The following is a 14,124-nucleotide window of genomic DNA, read 5'->3' as shown; positions in this document are numbered from 1 at the left end:
AGGAAAAGAAAAGACGTGTTTTCTTTCTCTTCCTAGTCTATGGATATAAACCTCATCCATCACTCCATCATCCCTCTGGGATCAGAAAGTCCAGGTTTACCAGCTGAGGTGGGATTTCCCTGCAGGAGCAAGAGACAGCAGAAACAGTGAAATCCCGCTCAACTTTTCCTTATGTTTTTTTTATTTAAGTGCAAAAAAATTAACTGGATTTCTGTTTTTCTTCCATGCTCCACCCTTTGTCCTTCTCCCACCCACCATTCTGGTTTGTTTTCATTTATTTCTTCATATATTGTTTTTTATTCCCTGTCTTGATCCCATCTTGATCCACCCTCACCTGTTCATTCCTGCTTTTGCCCTTGTTCTCTTCTTGGTGACAGTGGGCGAATCGGCTACACTGACATGTATGAGATGCTGAGACACATGTCCCCTCCACTAGGCCTGGGGAAAAAATGCCCTGCACGAGTGGCGTATAAGGTAGAACACCCCAAAAGCAGGCCATGAGCCACAGCTCTTCCCTTTCTTGTGCTATTCCCAAAACTGATGCTACTTCTCTGTCCGCTATTGTCCTGTCCCTACCTGACTGTGATCTCAACACCTCCCTGCCCTTAATCCGTTTGTTTTTTTGTTGTGTGTGGGTGCATGCATGTATGCGTGAATATCTCCATTATCTGTGATGGATGTATGGCATTGGCTTCCTAGGGGAGGCAGAGGAAGTAGCAGAACCAGCAAGAGAGTTCATGAAGGCATGGGAAAAGCTATAACAAATCAGTGTATTAAGGGGGGGGGGGAAGCAGTTTGCTGCCCCTCTCCTACTCCACTTACCCTAGAGGAGGGCTAGAGGGAAATACTTTTCCAAGGAAATAGTTGTGGATGCCTGGTATGCCCTCCCAAAAGAGGTGGTAGAAGGAATTCAAAAAGTAGCGAGATATACACAGTAGATCCCTTAAAAAACCTAGAAGATGTAAGCCAAGCTATAAAATGGCATTTGCACTACTAAAAAATCAAGGGGAAAGTAGCCTGCATAGCATGTCAGGAACAATCCTAACAATATAAACAATGGAAAAGTAATGTGTACTGTGTGGCAAGTACAATCCTAATGGATTTCCTGAACAGACTTGATAAGCTATATTGGCCTTTCTTTGCCATTGTCTACTGTGTTACTATGTAATTCTCACCAAAGATGTTTTTCAATAATAGTGCAAATGTTTTCTAAACTTTTGCCATTAAGATAAGATGTAGGAGGCCATGTATTTTTCACAGATACGCTAATTGAAATTAAGTTTATTAAAGACCAAGTTCTAAAAAATGGGAGCAATATTGAGTGGTCTTGGGCAACCACAGGAAGTCACCTGAATACCACCGATAGTGGTGGTACCCACTTAACTACCCACTTAACTCAGGTCAGCTTTTTTTTATCCTAAGTTAACTGGGTAGCTAACTGAATATTGCCACTTAATATCGGGGGTACCGGGAAAACTCCTGGCTCCATCTGGGAACTAATCGAAGAATGCCTTTACTCAGAGCACATATTCAGTGGCATTAAATATCACTCAGTATCTGCTCTTGACCGGATCAGCCTGGTTTTAACCAGGCAGACGCCCTTCCTATATGCTGCTGAATATTGATCTCCATGAAGTCCTAATTTTTAATTTTTTTATTTATCAGGTTTCAAATTATAGTACAAGAATTAACTCTTGCAACAGCAATACAGCATGAAATATACAAGGAAATCTTAATACAATATTGAAAGAAAACAAATTTTTTTAAGCTCCTTAGACCTCAATCAATGGAGGAGGAATTTGAAATAAGTGAAGAGAAACTTATTCATATGATTAATCAGGAATAGGCATAACAGCAATGAGGCCCATTTTAACTAATTACTGTTCACAAAAATGAAACATTCCCTGTAGCCAATGTCTTTAGATCCAAAAAGGCTCGCAGCTGTTCAGGAGAGTAGAACACATATTTAACCCCTAAATATTTAACTAGACATTTGCAGGGGTAGGCTAGAAGAAGTGTGCCTCCCAAAGATACTATTTCAGGCCTCATTACAAGAAACAGTTTCTTAGGCTCCTGTGTCTGTCTAGCTACATCGGGGTACATATACACTTTTTTCCCATGAAACAGTGATTGTGAAGATTGAAAATATAGACAAAAAGTTGCATTCACGTCTTGTTCAAAAACTAGTGAGACTAATAGCATCATTCTTTCAGAGGTCTCAGACACAGTTGACTCTAGGAGATCCGTAACATTTAAGGCTCCTTCAGTATTTAAATTAAGTTGTTCGGACTCTGGGTTTACCCCTATACCTTTTTTTAATGGTAAATAATAGATCCTATTAGTAGATGGTATACATTCAGGGGAAAATTTCAAAACTTAAATAAGTATTTTTTAAAATATAACATGGACTATTTTTCAATTTTTTCACAGCTATAAATCATTTAGAATGCAAAATACTTGTGGGTGCAAAAATTATAACTATATAAATAATTAGTGAGGTGCTCAGACCTGATAACCCATTTAGTAGTGATGTCACCACTATGAGGTTAACTAGGGGACCATCATTGCATTCACTTGTCCCCTGCCATCCCTGAATATTGAATACTATGTCCTAACTAGTGGTGGTACTTATCTTCGTTCAGGGGTTGTTCATGTTGAAGGTGTTAACTCTCATTGGTGACTGGTGTCTATTAAAGTGCTCGTGCTTCTTTAAAAATGTTGTTAGTTTCTTAGGTGATCTCCCGTCCCCCCGACCCGGATTTCGTCTCTTCGTCAGGGAGGGACACTAAGAAATTTCAAACAGCGAACTAAAAATAAAGTATACTAGGTTATATTTTTACCATCTAAGCAGTATTTAAATACTTGAAATCTCTTATATCCAGTTTCTAATATACATTTTATTCGTTATTAAATTACCTGATATCGGCTCGCTATAGTCAGATATCAGGTAATTTAATAACGAATAAAATGTATATTAGAAACTGGATATAAGAGATTTCAAGTATTTAAATACTGCTTAGATGGTAAAAATATAACCTAGTATACTTTATTTTTAGTTCGCTGTTTGAAATTTCTTAGTGTCCCTCCCTGACGAAGAGACGAAATCCGGGTCGGGGGGACGGGAGATCACCTAAGAAACTAACAACATTTTTAAAGAAGCACGAGCACTTTAATAGACACCAGTCACCAATGAGAGTTAACACCTTCAACATGAACAACCCCTGAACGAAGATAAGTACCACCACTAGTTAGGACATAGTATTCAATATTCAGGGATGGCAGGGGACAAGTGAATGCAATGATGGTCCCCTAGTTAACCTCATAGTGGTGACATCACTACTAAATGGGTTATCAGGTCTGAGCACCTCACTAATTATTTATATAGTTATAATTTTTGCACCCATAAGTATTTTGCATTCTAAATGATTTATAGCTGTGAAAAAATTGAAAAATAGTCCCTGTTAGCCACAGATTACTAAGGAACTTATCTCTCTATTGAGTAAAAAATTAAAATATAACATAACATAACATAAAAATATCTCAATATGAGAGACCCCCAGGGACCAAGGAAAATTCAAAAGGCATACATTCAGAAGATGATTAAAGTTTTCTAATTGTTCAACCTTAAGATTTAATTGATTTTTGTCCTTAAGTCCAAAAGATAGATCTTGAAGTTTTTCCACCTTTTCACTTATTTGTTTTAGATTATTAGAAAAATCTTCTGTAGTCCCTTCTAATTTAAGTCCCAAGGCGTCAACTTTATTTACTAAGGCTTTGACTTCTTTTGAAGACAGGCTGGAGAAAGCGTCCCAAATGCTCTCCAGTGTGAATACCGGAGGTTTAACCAGATATGAGAGCTGGCTTTCCTGTCAGCTCCCAGGTCTTCCTTTAGTGCTCTCATAGCTTCTACCCCTCAAACTGGGGTTTCCTCTGCAATCTCCATTCGGCAGGGCTCCTCAATCAGTGCCGCGATTGAAGCAGGGCACAGAACTGCTACTGGGGGAGATAAAGATGTTTCCAGGGCAAAATCCTCCACTTCTCAAGCTGGGGATAGTGCCATCAACTCCCCCCCCCCCCCCCCGACAACTCCATGGGATTCAAAGTCTTCAGGAACTCCCGAATCGACAGGTGCATTGTGGAGGAAGTTCTCAGTGTCAAGGGATCTACCTGAACTCTCCCCTTGTGCTTAGTATGTGGCATCTTGATGAAGGTAGGAAAAATTGAACTAGTTTGTAATTTTTAAAATTTTAAATTAGAAGTTGATGACCTTATAAAAGGGTAATTGATGGAGCAGGACTGGCTAGCCCTACCATTTATTTAAAGTGAGTAGGGACAGTGCAAGGATATTAGGTGACGTAGGTAAACCATCAGCCTTGTGTCCCTTCTCCTGTACTTCCCCAACAATCACAATCACCCCAACACTATCCCTCCTAGAGTAATGTTTGAAAGCTATGCACCTTGCCTACCTTCTCTACAGAAAAAGTACCTCCTGTTGTGTCTTAGAACTTATGTGATTATCAGGACTTATTATTTGCTTTTATTGGAGCTGCTCTGTGCTGTGCCCCAAAAGCTGATGTCCTAGCAATTGCCTTTTCATGCCTAATGGTTGGCATGGGTCTGACTGTGAGTGTTAGGCACGTGTGGTGCTGCCCCCTTCAATTTTTCTTTTTGATCTGCTCTGTTTATTTCTTTATTTTTTCGGTCTTTTTCATGGTATTTTGACTGATTTTGGTGCTCAGAACTTCCCTATTTGAGGGTCCAGCTCTGCCTGCATGGAGGAGAAGCAAACTGAGGTCTGCAGTTGACAGGCCAGTCCCTATGTGTTACCCGTTGGCCAGCCTGCAGAAACCTTTTAGAGCTCGGGATCAATTCCCCTTGTAGCATTGCTCGCCTATTGCGTCAAAGGAGCTTGAGTACAGGCTGTCATGCATCCATAGGGAGCTAAGTGGATTCCCGTAGGCTTCCGGCTGTGTTTTGACTCCCCCCTTTCGTGTCTGCGGGGGTTCGAGGTTCAATCAGACACTGGTCAGACATTTTCTTAGGAATTTGTCATCTAATGTGGAGAGCTGTTCTGGCTGGCCACAATCCCCAAGGGGTATATGTCGGTGCACCAGGAGGTGCACAAGGGGTTTGGGTCTCCCAGCATGCATCTGTCTCGGTTTCAGAGGCTGGCCAGGATCTGGTAGGTCTTTCCAAGGGAGATTCGGAGGATGAAGAGTCTATTTCTATGCCGTTACTGTCACAGAGTGAGCCTTCACTGTTGGGAAATGTAGGGTCGCAGGCAGATGCATGTGCACTTGATACAGTGGTGGCCCTCAATCAAGGGGATGAACCCACAGTCCGCCAGCTGTTCAGACCCTCAGCTCTGCTAGAATTTATCGCTTACTCTCTGCGGGAATTAAACTTGGACTACAAGCAGGTCTCCTCTGCTCCCTGCTCCTTAATGAGTGGAGGACAGCCCAGTTGTCTTCGTTTCCCTGGCACCCCGATATCAATGATATAACCCTGGCACCCTGATATCATTGGGATGCTCCTGAAGGGTTCCTTAAAGTAGCAAACACAATGGCTCAGTTGTATCCAAGTGTCAGCAGCTGTTCACTCAGCCCAAGGTAGATTCCTTGGTAGCACAGGTAACCAAGCACATGTTTCTATCAAGTGAGGGAGGCATGGTATTAAAGATACGCAGAACCGCAGAGTGGATGTGATGCTTAAAAGACAATTTGAAACTCTGGCCTTGGGAATCAAAGCAGTTTCCTTTGTGACACGTCTGTCATACAAGGTTGTGGAGTCTTGAGCTGGTGGAGGGGGAGCCTTTACCCCAGCTTAGGGTTACCTCCAGAAAAAGGAGGATGGACTGAGATATCTGAGTTTTACTTCCATTGATTTCCATGGAAGTAAAACCGCAGATGTCTCTATCTGTCCTCTTTACTTCCATTGCTTTCAATGGAAGTAAAACCCGGATGTTTCAATCCATCCTCCTTTTTCTGGAGCCATATGGTAATCCTACCCCAGCTCCTGTTAGCAGGAGTGGATTATGTAATCAATGCTCTCTATGACATCAGAGTCATGAGCAAAGTTTCAGCTTATTCGATCTCAGCCTGTAAAATGCTCTGGATTGCCAGGAAATGGATGGGAAATTCCATCTGTAAGGCTATGTTCAGCAGAATTCCTTACAAGGGACAAATGTTTGGAAAGGGGCTAGACGATCTTATGACCAATGTGGCAGATTGTCTACCGAAATCTCTATCTGATAGCAGACTGCGAACCTGTAGAGGTTCCGGGTGGTCTAATTTTCATGGCTTCAGGCACTTTCAGCAGTTTTCAGGAGGAGCCTCCTCTCAGAGATGATTCCAGGAACCCAGGTGAAGATTCTCAGGTCCCAGGCCTCTGGTTTTCATTCTGCTAAGAAAGCACAGTGACGCCAGGTCCGAAGCCGTTCCCCTGATAAGGGGACTATGTAGAGGCCTGGACGCAGATCTCGTCAGACCACTGGGTACTGAAGTTCATTCAGAGCGGTTACAACCTCGGATTCACCCAGCTCTTGACGGACTGGTTTGTGGATTCACCATCGTGGTGACCAAAGAAAGCAAGCAAGATTGCAGCTACAATTCAGAGGCTATTAAGATATTCAGGCCACAGAATCTGTGCCGCCCAAAGATTCAGGTTCGGTCAGATACTTCATATACTTCGTTGTGTTCAAGAAAGGCTTAGATGATTGGAGACCCCTTCTGGATCTTACGCATGTTAATGCAGCATTGAAAGTTCTGCTCTTTCGCATGGAGAGAGTATGATTAGTCATAGTAGCAGTGGCGCCAGTGTCTTGTGAGTTATATTCATATTGTCTGTTTCCCTTGAACTACTATAATTTAATATTTTAATATTTTGTACATCGCTTAGAATGTGGAATAAGCGATTAATCAAATACTTTATAAACTTGGAAACTTGGAATTTTCTGGCATCTTTGGATTTGACAGAGGCCTAACTGCACATTCCCATATTTCTGGACTACAGAGAGTTACTGAGATTTCATGTCCTGGAAAACCTTTACCAGTACTCAGCCCTTCCCTCTGGGCTGGCGACAGCTCCTCGCACGTTCACCAAGGTGATGGTTGTGGTAGCTGCCCATCTGCGCAAGATGGGCTTTCAAGTTCATCCATATTGAACTGACTGATCAAAGCTTCATTGTTCTCAGAAGAAAGATCCGGGTCCTGCAGAGCCTGGGTTGGATAGTGAATTTCTGAAAGAGCCATCTGGTTCCATCCCAATACCTAGAATACTTGGGGGTCTTCCTCAACATGGCAGAAGGTCATGTCTATCTACCAGAGGCATGCAGACAGAAGCTTTCCACTACGATAATGAGCTTGCTGGCCAAACCAGCTCCATCCACATGGCACTCACATGCATCCTCTGCAGAACAAGTTGCTATCGCAGTGGTCACCACAATTGGACTCCCTGCATATGTCTCTGCTGTGGACACCGGAAACCCTGGCCAGTATGGCCTGGTGGTTTCACCCACAGGCATTGTCAAAGGGCATGTCCCTCATGGGTAATTGTGACAACAGATCCCAGCCTGTGTGGCTGGGGGGCTCCCTGTGATAGATGCCCAATCCAGGGACATTGGTTGGCCTCCCAAAGAAAGTGGAGGGACAAGTGGTTTGAGTGTTCTCGGATTATGCTACAGTGATGGCTTATTTCAATCCAAGAAAAAGTAGAGCAATCCCGGTCTTCAAACCAATGGGAATTTTAATAACAAACATGCAAAACAATATCAAGACTCTGACACTGGCCTCAGGAGTCTTGGAGTCTATTAAAAAAATGCATTAGATTAAATATAGATAAAAATGTAGAAACATATCTCATGATCCGAAACAATTCACACATGGGAAAAAAAAACAAGTAGAAGAGATAAAACATATCAAGATGATTGATTCAAATCACTGATGTAGACTTTGAGAAGAGACATGATATAACAATGTCGAGATAAACTCATGAAAATAAAATCTTAAGGGTGTCCACATGCAGAGGTTGACATTCCCTATTTTGCGGTGGCATATGTCAATCACCAGGGAGGCACTAAGAGTGTGCAGCTGAGTTTGGAAGCTCGCTTACTGTTCAGGCAGCACATGTAGGAGTGGACAATGTCCAAGCCAATTTCCTCAGCAGACAGACACTGGATCTAGGCAAGTGGACGCTGTCTGCAGCAGCCTTCCAAGCCATGGTTTGTTGCTGTGGTCACCCAAAGTTTGATCTGATGGCAACAGCAAGGAACAAGAAGGTGGACAGATTTTTCAGTTGAAGATCTGAGCCTGGAAGTACAGGTCTGGACACTCTGGTCCAGCCATGGCCGAAGAGCAAGCTCTTGTATGTGTTTCCTCCTTGGCCTATGATAGGCTGATATCTCCACAGAATTGCAAGCCATCAGGGAACAGTCATTCTTGTGGCTCCTGATTGGCCACAAAGACATAGTGTGTCTTCAGATAGGTTCAATTCTTAGACTACGAGTACAGCTAGACCTTTCTTAAGGACCAATGGTCACAGAAGATCTGGATCACATTGCTTTTACAGCATGGCTCTTGCGCATGTGGCATTAGCGTGCAAAGGATACTCTGAGGTAGTGCTACTCTGCTCAGATCCAAAAAGCCTATGACAGTCTCTGCTTATGCTAAGGCATGGGACACTTTCAAGCATCGTTGCATTAAGGAAAAGAAGAAGCCTTTCTCAGCTCCGATCTTCATGGTGTTAGCCTTCCTCCAGGCTGGCTTTGGCAAGTGGCTTACAGTGGCATCCCACGTAGCGGGACTGTCTTGTTTCAGGGTTCAACACCAAAAGACTTCATTGACGTCTCATCTGGACATAGCTAAAGGAACCATAACGTGGTTTTGCAAGGTCTCAGGCAGGCTCCATACAAGTCACTGAAGGGAAGCATCCTTGATGTATGTGACATTCCAGACGGTCTTTCTTGTGGCCATTATCTCAGTGAGAAGAGTGTCGGAGCTACAGGCTTTTTCTTGCAGAGAGCCTTTCCTCAAACTCATAGATGCAGCTGCACCATCCTTTTTGCTGAAGGTTGTTTCAGCTTTCCATGTCACTCAGGAAGTCAGAATGTCTGCGTTCCTGTCCACAGGTTCCAGTCCACAAGTTCTAAGAAGGACCAGATTCTGAAAAAATTGGATATGAGAAGAGTGCTTCGTCGATATCTTGAGGTCACCAACGACTTCAGACTATCTGACTATCTTTTTGTGCTCACTAATCCAGCTAGTAGACGCGGCGCACTGGCCTCCAAGGCCACAATCTCCAACATATATTGCCTGTAGAAAACAGTCACCAGTCTCCATAAAGGTGCATTCAACTAGAAGTGTGGCTTCTTTGTGGGAGGAAGCTCAGACAGTCTTCCCCTAAGAGATATGTTGGGCAGCGACTTGGACCACTGTACATACATTTTTCCAAGTTTTACAGAGTGGATGTACCGTAGTTGCAAGGGAAGACTCTGCCTTTAGGTCCTCAGTATTATGAGCCGGTACAGTGGTCCTGCCCTAGATTTCTGGGACTACTTTTGTATGTCCCGTCTATCCAGAATGACACCTATTGCACTAGTAGATAGGTGTGTCATTCTGGAGGCCTGCTCTGTCAGTTATCTCCTGCACCTGCCTACTGTCTCAATTAGGAAGTTTGAGTCAGACCTTAAGGTTATGAAGAGTTATCTATTTCTATAACACATTAGAGTATTATTTGAGCTCCATAAAGGTTTCTGTTTGGTATGTTTGTTTCGCTGTTTTGATTTTACAATGGCAATGTTTAACATGTGTTTTCAGAGCAGAACAGAATTGTAGTTTGGGGAGTTTCCCTGTACCCCTCTTTCACATGTATTTCCATATGGGATTATCACCTGCCTTGGTACAAACTGAAGGTGGAGGGATTCAAAAGCCGGAGTGGATTCCTTCTGCATGACTCACGAGCACTGGGATATTACCTGTCCATCCAGAATGACACGCATATTGCACTAGAAATTGAGTTAGGCACCAGTAGGCATCTGTAACTTAGGCACTGGTATATTAGGTCAGGGTTTTCGTAGCCTAAAACACAGGTGCCTAACATTTTCCACACTCAAAGTTCACCTCTAACCACACCTACTTTACATGTAGGTTTCTCAGTCTAGGTGCAAGTAGTCGCCACACTGATTTTTGCACGAAAATTAAATTGTTTTTTTAATTGGCTTTTAATAGCATTTTCAATTATCACACCATTTAAGTCAAATAAAAAAATTAGATTTCACAAGGAATTTGACTAGACGTTATTTACAGAATTGGGCCCTATGTGTATATATATGAGGGTTAATTTATAAGTCATGGCAACTGGGTTGGGGTTTTTTCTCTCAAAAATGTGCCAACATTGGAAATCTAATATATATGTTTGAAAGTGTGTGTCAAGTATTTCTTAATGTTGCCATGGTGAGAGATGAGTGCAGCGATCTCTGATAGGGGAAAAGCAAATAAAAACATGACATTTGAAATCATTGTTTTATTATGGCATACAGTGTACGCCAGGAACAACAAAGTACAAGTATAAACTTTTTAACTGTTAACATCCTTCAAAGTACTCCCAGGTTGTCTTGTGTGTCATCCAGTTTGTGAGGGACACACTGTGAATGCACAGTATTAGAAGTCTTATCTGCAGCACAACCTGCATCGTGTAGTACGGGAGAAATGTCCAGAACAGTTGCACAATGCCTTAATCCTACATGACAACACTTCGAAGAATGTTCACAGTTAAACACACTCACCCTCAAGCTGATTGTGTGCTTGGTTTAGTGAAACAGCTAACATTTGTTACTTGTTTGTTAAAATCAGGTGTGTCCAACCTTTTGGCTTCCCTGGGCCGCATTGGCCGGAAAAAAATGTTTCTGGGGCCGCACATACGCGCAAACGCTGCAGCAAGACAGAGGAGGGAGCCAGCAAAATGGTAAACACCCAGAGCAGCAGAGGAAAACACTACATCGCCATCGACCGGGGCCGCACAAAATACTTCACTGGGCCGCAGGTTGGACACCCCTGGTTAAAATGATTTCAAATGTCATGTTTTTTACTTCTCCCCTACCAGAGACTGCTGCACTCATGTCTCATCTGGTGGCAACATTAAGAAGTACATGTCACACACTTTCAAAACATACTGTATATATTAGATTTCCATTGTTGGCACATTTTCTAGAGAAAAAAAAATAGTTGCCATGACATATGAATCAACCCTCATGTATATATGAACCAAAAAAAACCCACACCAAAATATTTTTTGTCGTATCTTCCACAGAAATTGGCTGATTCTTATGAAATGTAGTGTGTCATGTCCTGAATGAAGTTGATGTAAAATAATGTCAATATTTCCCACTGCACCACAACACACAACCTTGTGAAAATGAATTGCTGCTATGGGATACGCTTAGAAGCAGTCGATTGTTTATAAACAGTCTCTGTATCAAAATGGTTTTCACTGCAGAAGACTGAATTCAGTGGCGCCTTCCCTTGCAGTCCTGATTGTGGAAGTTGTCCTGCTGTGGAGACCAAGCTGCCTTAATGACAGATTTTAAATTACTCCCTGTTATTTTTATTTTTATCATACTTGTTTTTGTTATTATTGATTGATTGAGCTGTCCAGTTTATGAGAAAATCTTATTCATATTTTATTTATCTATTTATTTTTTTCCCTACGCTCTGATTCTCTTTCTGCTCTTATTCTCCTCTCTGTCTTTCAATTTGAACTCAAGATTGTCTGCTCGTTTTTCTCTTATTTGTACAATGTTCTCATTATTATTATTTAATATAATTCAGAATGTAAACCGCTGAGATCGGTATTTGATATAATTTAGAATGCAAACCACTGAGGTCTGTAATATGGTGATGCGGTATAACAAATGATAATAAACATAAAGATATTGCTAAAAGGTTGCAGCAGTTGACGATTGTTGAAAGAGTTCCCACAGAAGGGTTGGAACAAAAACGGCCTTGATGTGCTGCTACGCAAGATCTGAGAAATGGGCATTGTGGATTGTAAGCCAGACAGTGGACGACCGCACTCGATTCACACACAAGAGCACATTGATATTGTACATGATCTTGTACTGAGTCAGGAGGGTGTGCCGCAAACACACCGAACAAGTTGCCAAACAGCAAGAGAAGCAGGAATAAGCCAGGCAACTGTGGTTAGGATAATTCATGACAATCTGAAATTAGTGTCTTAAAACGTTGTGCCCAAATTAACCTTACACAACAAAGATACATGCCTTAAACGGTTCAAGCAGCTTTTGACCAAGTACCCGGAGCACAGTGTCAGCTTCATCTGGTTTACAGATGAAAAGATATTTACAGTAGCTCCATTGATTAACACTGTGACTGGGCGTGGCCCTATCTGGGACCTCACCTGGAGCACATGGGCCTCGGTTGAGCAGTAAGGCGTGGCCTGGAGTAGGTGGAGAGGAGTAAAGGCAGCGAACACCCAGGTGTTTAAAGTGGAAAAAGAAAATGTGCTTTATTGGTTTACACAGTTAAGCACTTACTACAGTTTTATAAGCTTTCAAGAATGGTGCACAAAAACATATCATACAAAACTTAATACAGTCATTCTTTCTGCTGCTCAGTCCCTCAGTAGGAAAACCAGGTAAATCATGCACAATGAAGAAAAACAAAAACAAAACATAAATAGCTTGTGATTCAACTGCTGTGTCCAGTGTCCAATTAGCAGTGCTTGGGGGAAAAACATAAGAAGAAAAGAAACTCTTCCCCAAGCCTGAGATTTCCCAAACAGAAGAAAACCACAGATAAAGACCATAAGAATAGCCGCTGCTGGGTCAGACCAGTGGTCCATCCTGCCAAGCAGTCCGCCCTCGAGGTGGCCCCCAGGTCAAAGACCAGTGCCCTAAGTAAGACCAGCCCTACCTGCGTGCGTTCCAGTTCAGCAGGAACCTGTCTAACTTTGTCTTGAATCCCTGGAGGGTGTTTTCCCTTATAACAGCCTCAGGAAGAGTGTTTCAGTGTTCCACCACTCTGGGTGAAGAAGAACTTCCTTACGTTTGTACGGAATCTATCGACTTTTAAATTTAGAGTGCCCTCTCGTTCTCCCTACCTTGGAGAGGGTGAACAACCTGTCTTTATCTACTAAGTCTATTCCCTTCAGTATTTTGAATGTTTCGATCATATCCCCTCTCAGTCCCCTCTTTTCAAGGGAGAAAAGGCCCAGTTTCTCCAATCTCTCGCTGTACGGCAACTCCTCCAGACCCTTAACCATTTTGGTCGCTCTTCTCTGGACCCTTTCAAGTAGCACTGTGTCTTTCTTCATGTACAGCGACCAGTGCTGGATGTGGTACTCCAGGTGGGGGGCGTACCATGACCCAGTACAGCGGCATGATAACCCTCTCTGATCTTTTTGTGATCCCCTTCCTAATCATTCCTAGCATTCTGTTTGCCCTTTTCGCTGCCGCTGCACATTGCGCAAACAGCTTCATCGATTTGTCTCCAAGTCTCTTTCCTGGGGGGGGTCTCCAAGTACTGCACCAGACATCTTGTATTTGTGTATAAGATTTTTGTTACCGACATGCATCACCTTATACTTATCCACGTTAAACCTCATTAGCCATGTTGCGGCACATTTCTGGAGACTGTTTATGTCACGGTGCAGGTCTTCACAATCCTCCCGCGTCTTCACTACTCTGAATAACTTTGTATCGTCTGCATTTGTATCGTCTGCATTTGTCATACCAATTTCCAGGTCATTTATAAATATGTTGAAGAGCACGGGTCCGAGCACCAAACCCTGCGGCACTCCACTCGTGACGCTTTTCCAGTACGAGCATTGTCCATTTATCCCCATTCTCTGTTTCTATCCTATTCTCTCTGGGACCTTAACCTCCTGACGTATAGCCTTACCAAGGCTTCTTTTGAGCCCCTTCTAGATGCTTCCCTCTTGGTCTTGACACTTTCGAGATGCTTCCCTCTTGGTCTTGATGCTCAAGACCGTTTTCTGGTTGCCAATCCTTTTTCGCGACGTGTGGTGGAACTACAGGCTTTGTCTTACTAAACCCATTTCCTAAGTATTTTGGAGGCTGTGGTTTCCCTTAAGAAGGTTTATTCCTTCCTA

General features: G+C 42.7%; 1 protein-coding gene across 5 annotated transcripts in view; it reads left to right on the top strand.

Moving 5' to 3' along the window:
• The window catches only part of CACNA1B (calcium voltage-gated channel subunit alpha1 B), a 1,471,643-nt gene that overhangs the window by 1,328,451 nt on the left and 129,068 nt on the right, over window positions 1–14,124 (top strand). For all 5 annotated transcript variants that reach the window (XM_033960470.1, XM_033960471.1, XM_033960469.1 and 2 more), the window contains one exon: window positions 378–474. In XM_033960470.1, coding sequence (XP_033816361.1) covers window positions 378–474 — 97 coding nt within the window. The remainder of the gene's footprint in view (window positions 1–377; window positions 475–14,124) is intronic.

This window comes from Geotrypetes seraphini, chromosome 10, assembly GCF_902459505.1.
Source record: "Geotrypetes seraphini chromosome 10, aGeoSer1.1, whole genome shotgun sequence".
Taxonomy (NCBI): Eukaryota; Metazoa; Chordata; class Amphibia; order Gymnophiona; family Dermophiidae; genus Geotrypetes; species Geotrypetes seraphini.
This window is presented reverse-complemented; position numbering and strand designations above follow the sequence as displayed.